At 45.5% G+C, this 19,430-nt stretch overlaps 1 protein-coding gene across 4 annotated transcripts in view; it reads right to left on the reverse strand.

Annotated features, from left to right (window-relative positions):
• Positions 1-17,797, reverse strand: part of NOL4 (nucleolar protein 4) — a 212,047-nt gene extending 194,250 nt beyond the window's left edge. For all 4 annotated transcript variants that reach the window (XM_075705362.1, XM_075705361.1, XM_075705360.1 and 1 more), the window contains exon 1: positions 17,531-17,797. In XM_075705362.1, coding sequence (XP_075561477.1) covers positions 17,531-17,797 — 267 coding nt within the window. The remainder of the gene's footprint in view (positions 1-17,530) is intronic.
• Between the last annotated feature and the right edge of the window lie 1,633 nt (positions 17,798-19,430).

A 19,430-nucleotide genomic window follows, 5' to 3' on the forward strand; every position in this document is an offset into this window, starting at 1 on the left:
TTACATTAATATCTTTAGGATACAGATGCGGTTTTGTGGTTAGTTTTTCAGAAAGGAATTCAGTTTTTATTTTTATGGGTGATGTTATTATTGGTCAGGTACTTTACTATCTTTTTAGGTCTCAGCTGTGGCCCATTAAAGACAATGGGAGTCCTCCAGCTGTATTCCATGACACACAATCTAGCATTTAGTGAAGCTGATAAAAAATAGTTCGCTCATATTATGGCTAAAAAGATAAACCTCTTCTAGTACGTGGGGCTAAAGACATTCCTCCTATCCACCCCCTCCTCCCAATTCTGTGGGCTGCCCCATTCAGCTACATGGAAGAAGGGACTCGCAAGTCTTCTTCAGAGGGACAGACCTGGCTTCAGAATATATCAGATTAATATTTGCACATCCCCTGATGTCTTAGGGGCCTAAGACCACATTTTCACATCATAACTATATGCAAATATTTTTATTGCCTGTAATAGCCCGTTTAGAACGTTGAGGGCCAAAAATTGAGCACTTTTCCACAATAGCCGTAACTATATACTATGCTACATACCATATAGCTACATCCACATGGTAAGAGAGCGCATGGGCTGCTAAGCAAGAGGCATCTCAAGTGCTGGGTTCTGGCAAAAGCAGAAAGCAACCAGCAGTGAACACCAGCAGCGACAGTGGCGCAAGGTTTTATTTCCATTCCCTGCACCTCCCGTCACGCCAACCACGACATGTCACTATTTACAGCAAGTATTTGTAGCTGCTGTGCCGTTGGGCAGCCCTACATCTGCCGGCAGGGTCTCATGTGGCATCATGTCACGGTACGGTGAATTTACTTCAGAGACTTGGGGCTTGTTTCCAAAGACAAGGGCTTCCCTGAGTCAAACCGCTAGATCCCAGAGGCCTGCGATGTCCGCAGGCCACAGCGCAGGTGCAGTGCGGGCGGCTGGGACTGCCCTGATGAAATCGGTACCAGCCGCACCGCCAAAATGGCACAGCAGCACCCATCCCCTGCCAGGAATGGGGCAGGCTAGCAGAGAAATCCACCCACGGCCACCCACGCAACCGCTCCGGACGGAGGAGGGTATCGCTCGCCTATCTCCAGCGCTAGCACTGCTCTGGGTGCCACCAGCGCCAGCAGCACCCACCCCGCTGGGCAGGCACAGGGCACATGCTGCACTGAAAATACACCGCAGCTTCTGTTTTACCTCACGTTCTTATCTCCACGCACATTTAAACCGCGCGGGTACCGGCGATGGGCTGCGGCGGGCCGGCGGTGCCCGCCGCGGGGGCGCAGGCCCAGGGCCCGGCGGCCCGCGGGATGGCGGCTGCGGGCCGGGCCGCATCCCCCTCCGCCCCCCGCGGGCCGCAGCCCTTTCTCCGGAGGGCTGGCACAGCCTCGCAGCCGGCCCCCGCCGGAGCCAGGCCGGGCTGCGGCGGGGAGCGGGGGAGGAGGCGGCAGGCGAGGGGGCGACGGCCGGGCGGCAGCCGCTCTGCGCCGCCTCAGCGCCGGCGGCCGCACAGGTGCTGCCGCAGCCCGTCGCCATGGGAACGGCGCGGCGCGGCGGGGGGGCCGGTGCCGAGGGCGCGGTAGCCGTGCCCGGCCGGGCCCCCCCCGCCGCCGCCTCCTCCTCCGCGAGTGGGAGTGAGGAGCGGGTGTGCGTGTGGCTGTGTGTGTGTGCGTGCGTGTCCCGGAGGTATTTCGCTGTTACCATAGGAACAGGCCGGGGGAGGCGATGGCGGCACAGCCGCACCCTCTCCCCGCTCCCCCTCCTCCCCCGTGCCCTCAATGCCAGCCCGGGCCCTGAATCAGTTCATGGAGCCGCAGCGGCGGCGGGGCCGGCACCGGGCTGGGGCGGGGGGAAGCGGCGGCGCGGCCCTCGCCCCGGCCCCCTCCTCGCCCCTCAGGGCAGTCCCCGCACCCAGCTGGCGCCGCGGCCCGGGCAGCCTCCCGCGGGGCGACCCCGGGCCCCCCGAGGGGCGGCCGCGGCAGATGGCCCCGCCGCCCCCGCCAAGGTGCTCCCGGGGAGAGGCGCTCCGGTAGCACCGGCCGGCAGCCCCGGGAGACAGCGGCGGCCGGCGCAGCGGGGGGCGGGGGGGAACACACCACAACAACAACAACGACGACGACGACCAAACCCCATCCCCGCACGCCGCGGCGGTTGTTTACGGCACCATATGGCTGCAGGGGGAGGGGTGAAGGAAATGTCTGCCGGCTGCCGAACCGCTGCGCTCATTATGTCCCACGGAGGCAGGGCCGCCGCGCCCGCCGCCAGCACCCGGCCCGCCGCCTCCCCGCACCGCGGGCCCGGGGGGGGACACACGACACCGCCCCCCACACACACACCCACGCGGTTCTGGCCGCTTCAGCACCCATCACGCACGGATTTTGGGGTACGGCGTGCCCCCGAGCGGAGGGACCCCGAAAACCCTCTGTATTGCAAGGGGTGGTTTGAGCTCCAGGGAATAAAAATCGGGCGGTCTGGCTGCTCTTGGTGAGGAAAGATTCAGCCCCTTCCCCAAAGTCTCTCCGTTCAAATCTATGTATATCCTTTGTGTGAGGAGGAATGCATGGGCTATAGCTCTGCTCTGAATCACGCCGCTGCAACGCTTGAAACGTAAGAGGAAAACGCAAAATAAAAATAAATGTCACCAGTACTTTTTGTGGTGTGGCATGCTTTGAGATGAAAAACCTGACCCGTTTCGGGGCACTTCTGTGTATTGTTGCCATTGTATTCAGAGTTGGAATTGAAGTTCTGGGCATCAAACACCACGGCAAGATCCACAGCGATGAATGCTATTTTTTTCCAAGCGAGGCAGTCATTCATTTCAGAGTAATCCTTGCTGCGCGGCGCTGATGGAGGCACGCTCGGCGCAGCGCGTCCTGCCTCTGGAGAGCTTTCTCGGCTAGGGGCAGGGGCAATGCTTCGAAATGGCTTATGTCTTTCCTCTCAATGATTCATAAGATAGGTGCTGAACCTCGGTATTATTAGAGAGATAAAATCCACAGGCTATGGGGTTTGATAATAGGCAACTATACTGCTCTCCATATTACCCTGTAAAATTGAAGTATTGATTTTTTTAAAGCATGGTTTGCTACTTAGCAGACCAATCCCACTACTGTTGTAGTCAGTGGGATTTTGCTATTGACTTTAGTGGGAACGCTTTTTTGCCTTTGAAATGGTCTATTTCACATTATTATGGTAATGTCATTCAGCGATTCTTAAAATCGGCCTTCTTGGCCTTGGACATTTTAAAAGATTAATATACAAAATATTTCAGCTCAACTTACTCACATTTCTGCTCATGTCATGTCCAAAGTATTGTTTAGATAAATAAGATAGATAACTTACTGCTCCAGATGGCTGTGGGTGGATTGGACCTAATAGATTCTCCAGTTTCATGTTTTTAAGTTTTTTTCGTTTGTGGTTTGGGTTTTTTTTTAATTTTACAGAAGCCTACATTTAGAAACCCATTTGTAGATCTCCTCTTGTGTGCAGCTTAGACAGCATTTGGTTGCTCACCAAAATAGCGTGCCTTCCAAAGAAAGATTAAAAATATTAAAATGCAGCCAGCACAGTGAGTGGTTCAGTTCAACTGATGTTACACAAACAGGCTGATCCTACTGCCCATAGATAATATACATTTGAATCTTGGCACCTGCCGTTGGATTGGAATTCAAAATGAGAAACAGCAGGCCTCGAGGTCTGGAAATAAAGGCAACACAAGGAAAAAACCAGTTCTCTGCCTATTAGTAAATAATAATCTGCAGCAGCAAAGACAAATGACAAGGATCGAAGGAAATGTGTAGCGCTGTGGACATCAAATAGATACTGAGGCTATGAGACGATGGCAAACATTCAAATTCAAATTGCCAGGTGTATCTATATTAATTATTTGTCTATTTGTATAACGACAAGCTTTTTCGTGTCTAGCAACATTCTGCTTCGCTACTTTCTGCTACATCATGCTGAGATAGTCATTAAATTCAGTGTTGACTAATAAACTCCAATTTGAAATAAATGCTGGGGAATAGACATAGAATTTGTTCAAAATTCTGCTGAAATCAAATTTCCATGAAAAATGCCCCCCCCATCACGTTTCATCTTCCTCACATTTTCCAGGCAGTTTTAATTGTTAGTTAGTTAATATCTTAAGGTTGTTCTGTGCTTACAGGTGGCCAACAGGTATGCTTATTTGCTTAAATACTGGTTTCAAAGATCAAGAGTAGTTTTATTACCAAATTAACAAGAAGCATCAGCCTTCTTTTACCTGGTTTACTTCATTAGTTTTATTTTTATTATTATTATTATTATTATTAAATGTGTGATACGTGTTTTCCAGGCTTATTTTACTTTTCCCAGCCTCCACCTCTCCCAAAGCTGACTTTCTTGCTTTAGGATGAGCTCAGAGGGAGCTATTAGGCCAAAGTTTGTCTATACTTGATTGGCTTTACTGCATTTGTTCTCTCATCTCACTTGTCTTCCACTCACATTAGAAGCAGGATTTCTCTAATGCAAATACAGTTCAAAGGGACAGGGAAAAGGGAAAGAGATCTGAGTTCTCCACGTAGCAGATGTCCTAATGCAATATCCATAGGAAACGGAGAATACTTAAAAACAAGGAAACAAATTACCTCAACGGTGTCGTTGGGGATAAGTGTATGTGTTGTGTATGTTTAGTTGGGAAGGGGAAAGGATGAGAGAAGCACTTTTAATTGACTTAAATATATGGAAAGTTTAAAGGACTAAGATCAAGCTTGTTCTCCAGTTTGGTTTTTCCCTCCCTAAACAATCAGAATATGGGGATTTCTACAATGGAGAACTGTCTGTACAGTGCGTTGCGATGAGTGCAACTCTGGCACTGTGGAAGATTATAACCAAAGAGGTAGGAGCAGGGTGCTCCTAGTATTATTTTACAGCTGAGTTTGGCCTTGCTGCAGTTAACCTTTCTAGATATTCTTACACATTTTACAAACATGTCTATACACTTATTAAGCACTGGGCTAGCACATTGGAATACACTGTGGCAAAACCAGATAGCAGTTACAGGTAAATTATTCTTTACAAATAGAAGAACTTTATCTGAACGTATCCTTATTGATAACTCAGTCATTGCCACCCAGTCAACCGATACCAACTGATCGGGGTATTGAGTGCACATGATGGGTGCTTTGTGGGTGGACTCCTCCCCTGGGCACCGGCCATTATAAAGCCTAAGCATCACCCAAGGACTGCATTATGTCTTCAAAACAGGGGCATAATCTTTGTGCCAAAAAAATGATTCACAGACCTTCTGCTGGTCCTATCCCAGGGGGGGATTTCGTCCAGCGCAAATTAGGATGACAGAACTGGTCCTTCAAAGCCTCACAGATTTCACCAGTTTGGCTCCTTCCAACTTCCTACAGCTACAGTTTTTCAGCTCTTTTGTAGGTCTGTTAGTTCACTCTTTGGATATATTAGGCAAATTAACAATTCTCTTTAAAATACTTTCACACAACCATCTATGTTGTACTTTATTTGCTTGCTTTCAAATTACAGCAAGAATGATAATGCAAATTTGTTAAATTTTTTGAAGTTTGTGTATGTGAAAATTTTCCTGACTCTACATTTATTAAGAATTAAATTTCAAAAAAAAAATCTGATAATTACCTATAAATTTATTAAAATTCAACGATAAGTAGCAGAAAAGACAGAGTTCATTAGACCTCAATTAAATTTTCTACTTACTGTTATTAATAAAATTTGACCCGCTTTCACCTATTTAAGAATGCTTTTTCCTACTCAGTTTTTGAAAACAGTCCTTTTGGTTCAAGTTGAAAATGTAGGGGTTCAAGTAGGAATACAGGTAAAACAATCTTTTCAGCTCCACGGTTTCCTCAAAGACCAATGTATCTTGCCAAAATTGGGCTGATTAGAAGAGAATAATATTAGAATTTGCTGTGCAGAAGGGCAGTTGAAAAGGAAGAAAGCAGTTTTATTTTAACCAGCTTTATTTTAACCAGCTTTATTTTAACCAGCTTTATTCAGCTCTAGCCCTAGCTTTATTTATATTGCTTTGTTATTTGCTTTGGTGCAAATTCAACTCCTTGGAAGCTCACCATATGCCCAATTCAGCTCTCAGTTACACCAAAACAATGATAACCAGGCCTTGTGCACTGGTAAAACAAAGCCAAGGATTTGTGTAGGTTTTCTAAAAAAGCAGGGCCAAAGTCCAATGAGCTTACAATATATGTCTTCTTGAGAAGTTCTGGGTTTTGCTGCTGCATCCATACAAAACTTATTATCCCATTCCCTTGTTGGATAAGCCCAAATTGAGACAAAAAGGGGTAAATAGATGTGGTCTGTCTGAACTACAGGTTTGATGGATGCTTGGAATTGGAATACTGCACTCATTAAAAGAAAGCTGAGCTGTTTGCTCGCTACGAATGAAATACTTTAGTATTCTGGCAACCATGGCCGTGGGGCTTTGCTGAACTCTCAGAATATAAAAAGATAAAGCTTATCAAAAGATGTCATAAAAAAAATGATGACTATGTCTAGATTAAGGGAGAAAAGAATGAGTTACATTCTTTATTGTTTTCCACTGCTGTTTCTTGAGAAATGCAGTGGGACGAGTCATCTAATTAGGTATATGCCACACTTGCTGGTCAGACTGGTCAAAAGCAAAGTCTTCCACAAATTGTCATCATTTGAATGAGCTAATTTTCTCTCATATTTGCAATTAATTCTCTAATAATTCTACTCTTTTTTTCTTTTCTTCCCACCACAGTAAGAGTTTGATAATAGTTGCAACAAACATTGGAAAAAAATAAAATCCTAGCACAAGCAGGCAAAAATATGGAGGTGAAAACAACACATTACTTCTCATCACAACTGGAGTAAATTGGAGTAAAGGTGGTCCATCGCAAACTTTCTATGTAAAGCACTGTAATCTCATGCAGTGGTCCACATAGGATAGTACTGGAGCTCAGAAACTTGATGGTTTCCTTCCTTCCTCCAGACTAGTAATATCACTACAGCAACGAGCCATAGAAACTGCTACAGTCAAACTGACCAACGTGCCATCTAGTCCCAGTCTGCAAGGGAGTCTGCAAAACATGTTTCAGAGCTCAGTAATTAGTAAATAAACAAATAAATCTCTAAACAAAATATGGTGCATCCAGGTGCATCGTGCAATAATGACCGAATTATTTTCCTCTGGTTGTGTCAGCCAACCTAATAACACATACCAAAAACTTAATAATCTATTAATGAAACAAGAGCATGAAGGCTGAGACCACCAGCAATACTAAAATTCAGTACAAAGGAGAAGGGAAGGTGCTGGGATTTCACTATGCTCCACAAGTCTTCCCTTGTGTTGACTGTGTGGGCTGGAGCGTGACTAACCCTGATAGATGCTCTACAGGAAAACACCTGGGGAGATGCTGCAAGACACCAGGTAACAGCAAGGCAGCCAGTAAGTGCCTTCACCAGTGCCCACGCTCCCAGGGGAGCAGAGAAGGAAGGGCAGGAACGTGACCTTGTCCTCACTTCTGCTCCAGCCAGCAAAGCTGAACCGACAGAGAGAGCATACTACATCCTTATGAGAGCCATGGAGCTATCATTCTCTTGTAAAATCCTTGGAAGAAATTTTGGCTGAATCAATCAGAGTTTCTCTAGGGGCTGCAATGCAGACTCTCCATTCCCAACACTATGGGTTATAAAACAATGGCCTACCTTTGAATTTACCTTTTGAGATGGTTGCCAAAAGAATCTTCGAAGATGGAATAGGATTAAAAAGGGTGGCTGCTGATTTTTCTCTCTCTGCTGTTCATCAGTATTTACACCACACCAGTTCTCTCAGCTTCTTTCTACCTCTTTACACGTCTGTTTTCTACTGTGCATTTTCTCTTAATATTCACCTTTCTGGGTGATATAACCATTAAAATCTATTTCTCTTACAACTACCCCTTTTCTTTAATTAGCTTAGTTACTTTCCCTGGACCTTTCATCTGTCATGACCTTCTAGAGATGAGGTACATACACTAAGCATGTTATTAAAGGCAAGGACATACCATTTAATTAATGAGAATAATAAGTTTTCAATATTATTCTCTATACTTTTCCTAATGCCGATTTTTGTTATCCCCGTGATGCTCATTGAAGATATGCTTATTGATTTGTTTGAAATTATTCCTAAATATTTCCCTGGAGATGTTATACTAATTCTGTACATTTAAAATGTGATTGAAAAGCTTGAATTATTCCTTTCCTCTCAAAAAGCTAATGTCACAATGGCATAAAATGTAAATTATCTGGCAATGGTCTGTAGGGAATTCTGCCTGCCATGATTTCTCCTTTTTCCTTTGTTATGATATTTCTATTTTCCCTCCCAATTCTTCCTTGACTTGCTTAACCTAATTGATTTGCATTTCCATCCAGTGTTGAAACCCCCTCATTTGTCTGCATTTTATGTGTATATATGTGTATATATACTTTTGTGTGTGTATATACGCACATTGGACTACATTTATATCGCTCTGGAATGCTTCCTATGGCTTCCCAACTCTGCACCAGCTTTAATTTGTCATCATAGCCGAAGTTTCAACCCTGCGTTAGTAAAGTCACTATCAGGTCAGTTTCATTTCAGAAGGGAGCCAGAACCAAATTTTTACCTGAAAATTATTTGAGACTTCTGAACATGACAAGTTAGAGGAACATAATTAACCCTTACAAAATCTAAACTAGTTGCGCCAACCAGGTATAGTTCATATTGACACTTAACAACTCTATTCTTAATGATTTTTTTATTGATTTTTTTTTCTGGTGTTGAAATATGGTTCACTGGTCTCTCATTTCTATGAACTATCTTTACCACCTTTTTTTTTTCTCTTTCTAGTACATTTTTGGCCATTCTCCAGTACCATTGCCGCATATAGTGGCAAATGATGTATTTTAATAATATTTTAGTTACTTCATTCTTAAGTTCTTCAGTGTTCTTGGATTTGTATTAGTCCCAGTGATGCACTGCAATTTGGTATCTTGATTTGCCATCACCTCTTTTTTTATTCCTCTATTTCTGACCATTCTTCAGTTTCATCACCTGAAAAATGTAAACCCAGGACAGGTATTTCCTCATCGTCCACAACAGAGAAGATACATGATGAAAAATGAAGTTCTCTGAAACCTTTTTATATTCCTTGTCTTTCCTGTCTGCTGAAACCTCTGGCCATACCTTAGCTGTTCTTCTCCTACTGTATCTAAATACTTGCGCTTGTTACTAATCTTCTGGAGCGTGTTCAGAGAAGGGCAACAAGACTGGTGAAGGGTCTGGAGCACAGGCCTTATGAGGAGCGGCTGAGGGAACTGGGGTTGTTTAGCCTGGAGAAGAGGAGGCTGAGGGGAGACCTTATCGTTCTCTACAACTACCTGAAAGGAGGTTGTAGTGAGGTGGGTGTTGGTCTCTTCTCCCAAATAGTTAGTGATAGAACAAGAGGAAATGGGCTTAAGCTGCGCCAGGGGAGGTTTAGGTTGGAAATTAGGAAAAATTTCTTTACGGAAAGGGTGGTCAAGCATTGGAACAGGCTGCCCAGAGAGGTGGTGGAGTCACCATCCCCGGAAGTGTTCAAAAAACGGGTAGATGTGGCACTTTGGGACATGGTTTAGTCTAGTCTACCCTTGATTGGTTTAGTGTGGACTTGGTAGTGTAGGTTAATGGTTGGACTGGATGATCTTAAAGGTCTTTTCCAACCTAAACGATTCTATAATTCTATGATTCTGTCAGCTCAGGGTAGTGAGCATTAGTCCATTCACAAGTTTGATTTTCCACATGCCAACGCAATGCTGCTTTACCCTACAGACAGGTCATGATTTAGTGGTAGCTACTTCAGCTCTGGATCTGCCTTGAACAAAAGTGTTCTACAAAATCCACCTGGCAGTTTTGGTAGTGGTATGCCTAAGTCCAGATGCAACAAAGACAGCAATCCCAAGATGTACGTATTTAAAAATTGTACGGTGAGTTAGAGTCGTAAGTCATTTAAGTACAAGTGATCTCACCTCCTAAATTTTCTTAAGTACAGTCAAAATGTTACCACATCCATCTCTTGTTGTATTAAAAACTTCAGGGTAACAAAATTTACAAAACTTCCAGACACACAGAGCTTATTGGCAATATAATATATATAACCTCCCATTTCCCAGAGGAGCTTAATTACAGGCTTTCAAGTGAAAAAGGTTGAATGAGTTTCATCCAAGGCTCAAGTAGGTCATTTAATAAAAATTGTCCTTCCAAGTCTATACAGAATATTTATTTCTGAAAAAAGTCTTTACTTGAGGTTACCTCTAACATAGATCTGATTTATTCAGTAAAATGTTCACTACAGATAGCCCCTTAAGTTGAAAAGTATCCACATACACAACTAAATGGTTCAAACCCTACAATTCAATCTCAACAACTAGCTTTAATCCCTGCAGATGCACATAGTAACTGTCAGGTTTTGCAGCTTGCAGAGTTATTGAATAAGCAGTTAGAAGCCTGTACAACTATCTGTGATAAAGTTGATCATCGCTAAGAAAATCCATTTGCATCCGGAAGAATGCTCAACACCACCACTTGTAGCAAGTCTTTCCTGGATATTGGCAATGCCTACCTGGCTATTTTATGTTTATAAACCACTAAAAAATACCTTGCTAGTGGAAATGTAAGGTTTTGAGGCTCATCTATTTAAATAGAACAAGAAGGTAGTTTAAGCAAGCTACAAGATCACTTTCACTGCTGCTGTAGGACAATGCAAACAGCTCTCATGCACCAGCTAGTTATCTCCTGAGTTTTCTAAAGTCAGAGAGGCTTCTGGCAGGATTAAAATGACATATATAAGATCAGAACATCTTTTATGTCCCAGAAAGCTCTACTCATTTTGGAGGCTGTGTTGATCAGGGTCAACCTACTCAAGAAGGAACAAAAGATTCCTGTGATGCTCTGTGCTGCATGGGAGGCTGCAGAATCTGGTAGGATCCTCCTGGAGAGGGTTTCCTGCCACGCTGTCTCATAATCTTTCTCCACATCCACTTCATTTATATCTCTCTTCAACATTTGCCCTGCTTGTTTTGTTCCTCTTTTACCAGCAAACTCTAAACAGGTGTATCCTGCGTACAGGGAAAGATCAGGACCCAAACAGCTTCCTTCAGACCAAACCCAACAGCTGTCTGTTGCCTCCTTTCAACAGCAGACCAAAACTCACGGTTCAATGTCAGCCCATTTTAATTTATTTCTGTAGTGTAAAATGAAATTTCAATCATTAACTCCCACATTCATCCAGCACTAGCACTAGCCGCCTTCTCACAGGGGCCCGTGTTCACGGTAAGCCCTCTCTACACGGAGTCCTTCTGTGTATATATGTGTGTAGTCTCTCTGGATTCTGTCTCCTTTCTGTCTAGAGCGCTGACCAAGAACAATGGTGATCACCACACAAGTTAGTGAAAGAAACAAACTATCTCCTTAAAAAGATCAGAAAAGGTCCCATTATGCTGTACTGATGCCTATCAGCCCATTTTAGCACCAGCCTGCTAGCAAATGCCTGCTTATTTCTCACCGATCACGTAGCTTTGTAGCCACAGAAACAACACGCAGTACCTCTGAAGAAAATCAGGGCTGAAGTATCTGAGCTGGAGTCCCTACCACGCGGCATCATGATTGAATCCAGTGCAGCTTCACTGACAAGAGGCTGAGGGTTAAGACACTGAAGAACCAGGTTCACTATTGCCTCAGCCTTCTCGGCAACGGTTCACAGCAGCATGAAAATTAAACTGGGAGGTTTTCTTTTGGATCACTGGAAAGATTTCAGCTTTCGGACTACAAGCCTGGCCTTTACCCAGGGATAGCACTGAATCTGTCGTCCTGTCTCATTATACGCACGGGATGGATATATCAGTAGTAGGTTTTGTTATGGTATTGCTACACCCTATTTAATGTTTCTGAAGTAACATTAACAGTTTCTAGTTTTACAGAAGCAGCACTTTAAAACGCTCCCTCTTCAAAAATTTGCTCTCTTTGGCTCATGTTTCTTTGGAAAATTCTAGCTCAACATTGTTACCAAGAAATCTCAGATCCTCGCCTCGCTTTGCCTCTCTCTCTCGCACACATGCATGCGGAGATGGCGTCTTACATATGGCCGCTTTTAACATTTTTAAATTTCAGGACAGAGTAATTCTCTTTACTCATGAACACTTCACTGAATGCCTGCATTAAGAGTTGCCAACTAAACGGGTTTTGTTCCATCTGCTATGACCATTTTCCAGCACTGTCTGATTCACCAGCATCCCTCCTCACTGAGTCCATCGGGAGGTCTGCAAACGGCAGGGCAGAGGCTGCGGGTAATGGGAGGAGACGAAGCTCTGCAGACCTGAACAGGGGTTAAGGAAAATGCGCTGGGCAGTTAAAACAGGACGGATACGGCAGGGCTCAAATACCGCTTCTGAGCCTGGAAGGTGCATTTAACGGGACTGTAAACTACCACAGAATTGTACCTTGGGATAAATTATAGCTCACCCTCAGCATCACCTTTCTCTGGTACTTACTGCCATTATGTGTTGACAGTTCACTAGGCTACGGAGCTACCAATATATATTTGACAAACTCTTTTATTAATTTTTTATATTGATGGCTACAAAAATGGGGAGAAATGCAATGAAGCAAAGCTGCATATTTTCAGATTGCTATAAAGCGCCCTAAAATAATGAATGATTTAAAACGTAAGATAATTTAAAGCACCATATTTTGACATATAAGCTATTCTGTACTGTGATCTGTTTCTTCTATTGTTCATAAACAAAGTAATTTATATAAAATCAAACGAACCATAAACTCATACGTCCATCTACTATTCTTCATCACTAACAGAACAAGAGGTGGGCTGGGATACAGCCTGTTCCATAGAACTGACTGGCCTATAATTTTAAGTCCTAAATCCTGTAATCAGATTCAGTAGTACAGCCCTACACCTGCAGAGAGCCTCACTGGTCTGCTAGCGGCAATCCAAGAGGTACCAGATCCTTCAGGAGGATATAAAGATTTAACTAAACTGAACAAAATTTGGTTTCTGAATGAAAGTTCATTCTATGCCTATATTTGGAAAATACAAAAGAAGACACGGGAAAATTCATACATTAGGCTTGTGATTTCATTAAAGTCAGTGGAGTCATTTCAAATGAATAATGACATAAAAGCAATGTGAACTTGGCCTTTAAGGTTATGTTCTATTGGTTTGCTAATACCATATAAATTCTATATTTAAGACATATCCTGCTGTCATCTTGGACCTTCTTTTTTAAAGGAAAGTCCTGCTGAGAATCCGCTGATACAGCTCAGGCCATTATTTTTTAAGTTATTTTTAAATCAAGACTGATTTTAGGAGCCGTATTTGTCTCTATGGACAACATCAAACAAGAGAAAGAAAAGTGGTGAAAAGAGATTTGTTTTCAAGTTGCCAATCGATAAATAGTTCCAGTTAAAGAGCTATGCAGAAAATACATGCAAAAAAATCCACCGCAAAAATCATGTATGCTGTTGGAAAAGATATTACACTAGAAATATTAGTTCCATGCATCCTTGTGGATTGTGAGTACCAACCATTAAAAGTTGATAGTGTCAGCCATTGGGCATATTTGTTGGCCTAACACATTTATACAGTCTGTCTAGGCTAGGCATAATTTTACTACTTTCATAAAGTGCGGCTTGGGCTTAATGAAGGAAAACCTAGGACGGTAACAGCAGCAATCTGAAAAGTTGCAGAAGTGAGATACTCACTGGGTTGCATACACCCTACTGTGTGTTGTCCCACTCTGGACCTAAAATGGCTGTTTTGCAGGAGATGATGCTGCCTGGTGACCAAAAGCGCATCTCCTAGGTCACAGAGGGATGAGAACGTTCAGAAATGGATTTGTTCCTGTTGCTCTTGAGGAGACCATACCCGTAAAATTCACTAAACCAGCGCATAATCATCTATACGTTCTCCTTGCTGGCATGCTTAAACTTGAAGATAGGCCTGTGATTTTGAGCTACTTATCAACCAGGCAAGAGAAAACAGGATAATACCCCATGCGCTACTGCCCACAGAATATGAAAGAAGACCAAGCCTCAGCTACTGTGAGACTGCAAGACACCCCTGCTTCAATTAAGTCTGTGTTGTACATCTAGCCTGTTCCGGTGCAACCTCCCAGTTGCTATCAGGCTCTCTTTCTTTCATTAGAATCAAGTAGTTAATTAGCCCCAGCCTGTCCTCTCTCCTTCTCTCTTTCCCTTTAACGCAGCAGTAATGATGTCTAATTACCAGCAGCAGTGGATTACAGCACCATCAGGAGCAAATCTCTCTGGCTGACAGCAAAGCTGAGCAGCAAATCTTAAAGCTTCAAGGAGAGAATAATTCCTAACAAAGTATGTGAATATTTGCTTATTTTTGACCAGCTTGTGACTGTAGACTCCAACTTGTAATTTCATCCATCCTGTTTCTGCAGAGGGAGCGGCTCATGCTGCCAGCAGTGGTTTATTTTAAATTAAAATTACTTTTACCTATGGTGAGATCAAGTGATGGACAAGAAGGGGGAGAGATTCACAGTTTGGGGATCTGTTACTGTTTGTGGCTCTCTCTGTGGACTGGATGAGCTCAAATGTATGGGATAACAATGAGAGAGAGAAAAAAAAAAACGTTGGGGATGTTTCTAAATGGTCATAAATTAATAAACTCTTAAATAATTAGTAAGAGTTAAAGAAATGAGAGAATGGGCTTTTAGGGCTTACCAACAATTACTGTCTGATGAAAATCCAATCTTTCCCCCTGTAACTTATCATTCCTGGCTGGGTGAAATCCAAGGCCTCTTGAAATCGATAGGAACTCTGCCACTGACTTTCTCCAGGCCAGAGGCTGCATCCCTGTTCTGTCAAATGGGGGGGGGTCATTTCAGAGCCCTCAGCGCCTGGCAGGCACTGCCCCTGCCCTGGCAATAGCTCATACAAACCACTGCCACCCTGCGGGTCTACTTAAATACCCCTCTGCCTTTTGCGATAGGATAGAAACACCAGATTCACGGGCTTAGTATGGGGTGGCATTTGTTTCTCAGAGCTGGCTGTTGTATAAGAGTGCCGAGTATCAACTTTTCTCATTTATGTTGGCCAACAGATTTATGTTGGCCAGCAGGAGGAAATTTTACCTACATGCGAGACGTTTTCCGTTAGGGTTTATATGTCGTTGTTCAAGTAATGTACAGATATTCAGGAATTGCTTACAGATAGGTCATGCTAACTTTCCTTTCTTCATTTTATTAGCAGGCATTCTTATTTTACTAGGATGCCTGCTTGGTTGCTTAAGCTATCTAAAGATAGTTACTTCTACATGAATATAAATACATATATAGGGACATATAGAGACATTCACAGTTGAAGATATGATTCCCCCAAATGAACAAAGATAAGACCAGCAAGGTGCTTGACCTCTGACTGAAATCTCTGAAGGGAAAAAAAAAAAAAAGAGAAAAATTGTCATTATTTGATCTGAAAATAAAATAGAAGAGGGGATGCAAGGTGGGACTCCAGGCTCTCATGGTCTAGCAAAGGTGAGAGAAAACAGACAAGCTGATCATCACTGAGTCTTGTGTTTCAGAGGCCCAGAACAGCACTTCATTTTTAAATTCCATATTGTAAAATTAAGGTTAGCATTTTTTATTTAGTAGCGTAGTCAATGTAATTTTAAAAAATACTGAATTTGCTTACAGTTTTGAACTTGCAGTGAAAAGGGTAGTCTTAGGAATAAAAGACCATGCCTACTGGCTCTCCAAAATTATTATTCCAGGAAGCAGAAGAGATATTAAAAAATACCGACCTAACTGGAGACTTCTGCTTTAGACAACATTTTTGTTATAAATTGTATCTACAGTACCCTCTGGGGTCAGAAATTAGCAATCAGCCATCTAACGGTAGAACAGAAATCTGCCAAAATAACCTGAATCTATAGGCAGACCTAGAACGCTTTGGTGAATAAAAACCATAGAGAGGGAACAAACTCTGTCCAGAGCTTCTCTTTCACTTTCCGTCTTCATATTTGTAAACTCCTTAAAATTAATTTCCCACCTCTGCCTCCTCGCAGCCATGACGGCGGTGATGACAAGGGGGCAAATATAAGCCGGCCCCCGGGAATGCCCTGGTTTATGACTTCAGCGAGGCAGAGAGAGGCAGATTTCCCCGGCAGCCTACGTCACAACCCAACCCAGAATACTTTCCAAGAAGCCCCCTTTGCTGCGCCACCCAGCAACCTTCCCGTTGGGTCAGAATAAGCTGCCGCTCCAAAAAAAAAAAAAAAAAAAAAAAAGAAAAAGGAAGGGGGGGAAAAAAAAAACCAACCAAAAAAAAAAAAACCAGAGAGAGACTATTGCTCATCCAAGCCAAATGCCCAGGCAGGAATATTTTTAATTGCCGGGTTTCCTTTCTCGGCTCCCCCTCCCCGCCCGCCCCACGCACAGACAAAAGAAGCTTAGCTTGCGTGACCCAGAGCATAAGAAGTAAGAATAATGATACATTAAGAGAGTTCAATAGGCAAAAACCTACTTGCAGCCAACAGTCCCCATCTTCTCAAATAGGAAAATCTGTCGCTTCTGCCACCACCAAGCATAATAGCTCTCCCGCTGTCAGAGCTGCGCCGAGCTCTGCAGCTCCAGCGCCTGCCGGGGGATGCCACGCTACCCTAGCGCACCAAATTGAGTTTTTAAGCCCTTACGGCCGCGAGGCTCCTGCAAGCCCAGAAAGAGGAACAAAATACACCCCGCCTGCGGTCATGCGGAACCCTCTCCCCCTTTGTGGAGCATCCTCCCTGCCCGCCGCCCTTACGAGCGCAGCCGGCGCTCCGCAGCCAGCCAGGCGCGTTCGTGCCGCTCGGCGGCTCCAGGGCTGCGGGGATGACAATTAAAAAAAAAAAAAAAAAAAAACCAACAACCCCAAAAAACCCAAAACCAAACCAAACCCCGCAACTGATATCCCGGGGAAAACACACGCACGCACACAGAGACACCCCCCCCCCCCCACCCCCCCAAAAATCAGCGACCGGCTGCAGGCTTGGCTTTGTGCCAGGCCCGGCTACCCCCGTCCGCTACCGCTCAGCCCCGCCGGGGGGGGCGGCCGGGGGGGCCGCTGCCCGGGGCGGCGGGGCCCGCCACAATGGCCGGAGCGGCGGCGGCGGGACAATAGCTCACCCCAAACCCGCCGCGGAGGCCCGGGGGCTGGGGGGGGGGGGGGGGAAGGACACGGCGGGGGGAGTGGGGGGGGGGGGCACACAACGACGACGAGGAGGAGAACGAGACCGAGCCGGTAAGGGTGTGTTGTGCGCACGATCGCTTTAAATAAAAGGACCCACAAAGACCTCGGCGGTGTATAATGTGACAGGCAAACGCAACATGGTGATGATGACTTGGGGGAAGAGGGAGGAAGGAGCCAAGTGTGGCTGCGGCTCCCCCTGTGCCTCTCGCTCCCGGAGCGGGCTGCAGCGGCCGACATAGAACAAGGAAGACAATTCTCTACTAACCGTGGTTTTGACTGGCACGTACAGCACTTGCTTCCCTCCTCCAGCACCACCACTGACCTCGTCCGAGTTGCCGAGCTGGAAGCCTTTAGATTTGACCCAGAATTTGAATTTGGCATTATCCGTGGAGCTCGACTCGGAGCCGTTCAGGAGCTGGACGATCCGGTCGTATTTTTTACGGGTCACCGTCTTGGTTTTTCCTGAGTCCCCGTAAGTCCTGAGACACCAGTCTTGAAACTGGCGGTACATGTCCCGGTCGCTGCTCTCCATAATCTCCTAGTACACACACGCACACATGCACACGCCGGGGCGCACACACACGCACTCACAGGCAGGCACCCGCACACGGACGGACACCCGCACACGGACAGACACACGCACACGCCGCCCCGAAGCGGGCCGGGGTGCGGGGCCGGGCCGCCCCGCCGCACTTTGCACCTGTTCACCCAGCGCTCATGAAAAATGCATCCACCTCCGAGCCGGAGCGAAGGAGGTCCCGGTGCAGGCAGATCCCGGCGGATTTTTTTTTTGTTGTTGTTGTTGTGGTGGTGGTGCTTCGGGGGGGTGGGGGGGCCGGGGGGGGGGATGGGTGAGGGGGGGCAGCAATCAATTCAATAGTGTGGCAGTGTTCTCCTTCATTTTTTTTTTTTTTTTCACAGGAGGCAAAACGGGTCTGGTGGAGGCTCCTCTTATCCTTCCACTGTACGTGATCAGTCTCTTTAATAATTGTGCAAGGCAGGACTATCCCACTGGCTCCAGTAGCGTCTTCCCCGGAGAGGGTTCGGGTGGATAAATAATTAAAATCCCATCCCTCGGCTTAGCGAAAAAAAAAAAAAAAATCTTGACGCGGATCCTTCTTCTTTTCCATACATCAGCTGCACCCGGATTCACTCTGGATAGCGCAGGTGAAGGGGGGGGGGGGGGGGGAAGGCAAGAAGCGGAAAAAAAAAAAAAAAAGCCCACCCTCCCTCCTCCGCCCCGGCAGCTCTCGGCTGCCTTCTGGAAAGGCTTTCTGTCTGTGTCCGGGCGGGCTGTGCCTCTCCCCACGGCAGCCTCGCCGCGCAGGATGGAGGAAGCACTGAAGGGCAAACTGGTCTCTTTGCTCCCCCTTTATTCCACGGCTGGGCGGCTTTGCTTTAGATATCCCCGCTCCGGGCATGAAGGTACTGGAAAGAAAGAAAGTTCTTACCTGCTATTTTCTAAGCCTAATACATCCGATCCGCGTTTTAAGTATATATTTTTTAATTAAAAAAAAAAATTATAATAATGGTCTGTGAGCATTTCACTTCCTCATATTCAGTCCCACTGAATTTTCAGATGCCTTTTTAGGAATTTTCCTCTATTTATTTACTTAGCAATCCCAGCAGATGGAGGGGAAGGAAAAAAAAAAAAAAAAAAAAAGCCACCACAAAAAAACCACCAACCACCAAAGCAGATAGATACGAGACAGGCTCGGGTATCGGACCAGAGGAGAGATCAGTCCCAGGAGGACGCTGGTAAAGGCAAGGAGGCGGCTCTCGGTTGCTCTGCCCGTGTAATGATGGTGCTCACACATGTAGGGCTCCTCGGGTGCGGGGTATCCTTTGGTCTCTGGGCTAAACTGGCTACAAGGCATTCAAGTAAGTTTGCGTGCGGATGCTGAGCAAAACCCCCTTTTTTTTTTAAAGGTGGAAGAAGAAGAAGAAAAAAAATAAAAAAAGCGATCTTGATTTTTTTTTTTTTTCCCCCCCGCCTCCCTTTGCCACAGTTTCAGTTCACGCCGGAGATTTCCGCGCTCTCCCCGGTCTCCCCCGCCGCGGCAGGCAGGACACCCCCTCCGCGGGGGGAAGGCGGCGGCGCGGCGCCGCTCCCTCTCGTCGCCTCTCCGCGGCCGCGCCCGCCCGCGCCTCCGCCATCCAGCGCC

Source organism: Pelecanus crispus, chromosome 2 (genome assembly GCF_030463565.1).
Source record: "Pelecanus crispus isolate bPelCri1 chromosome 2, bPelCri1.pri, whole genome shotgun sequence".
NCBI lineage: Eukaryota > Metazoa > Chordata > Aves > Pelecaniformes > Pelecanidae > Pelecanus > Pelecanus crispus.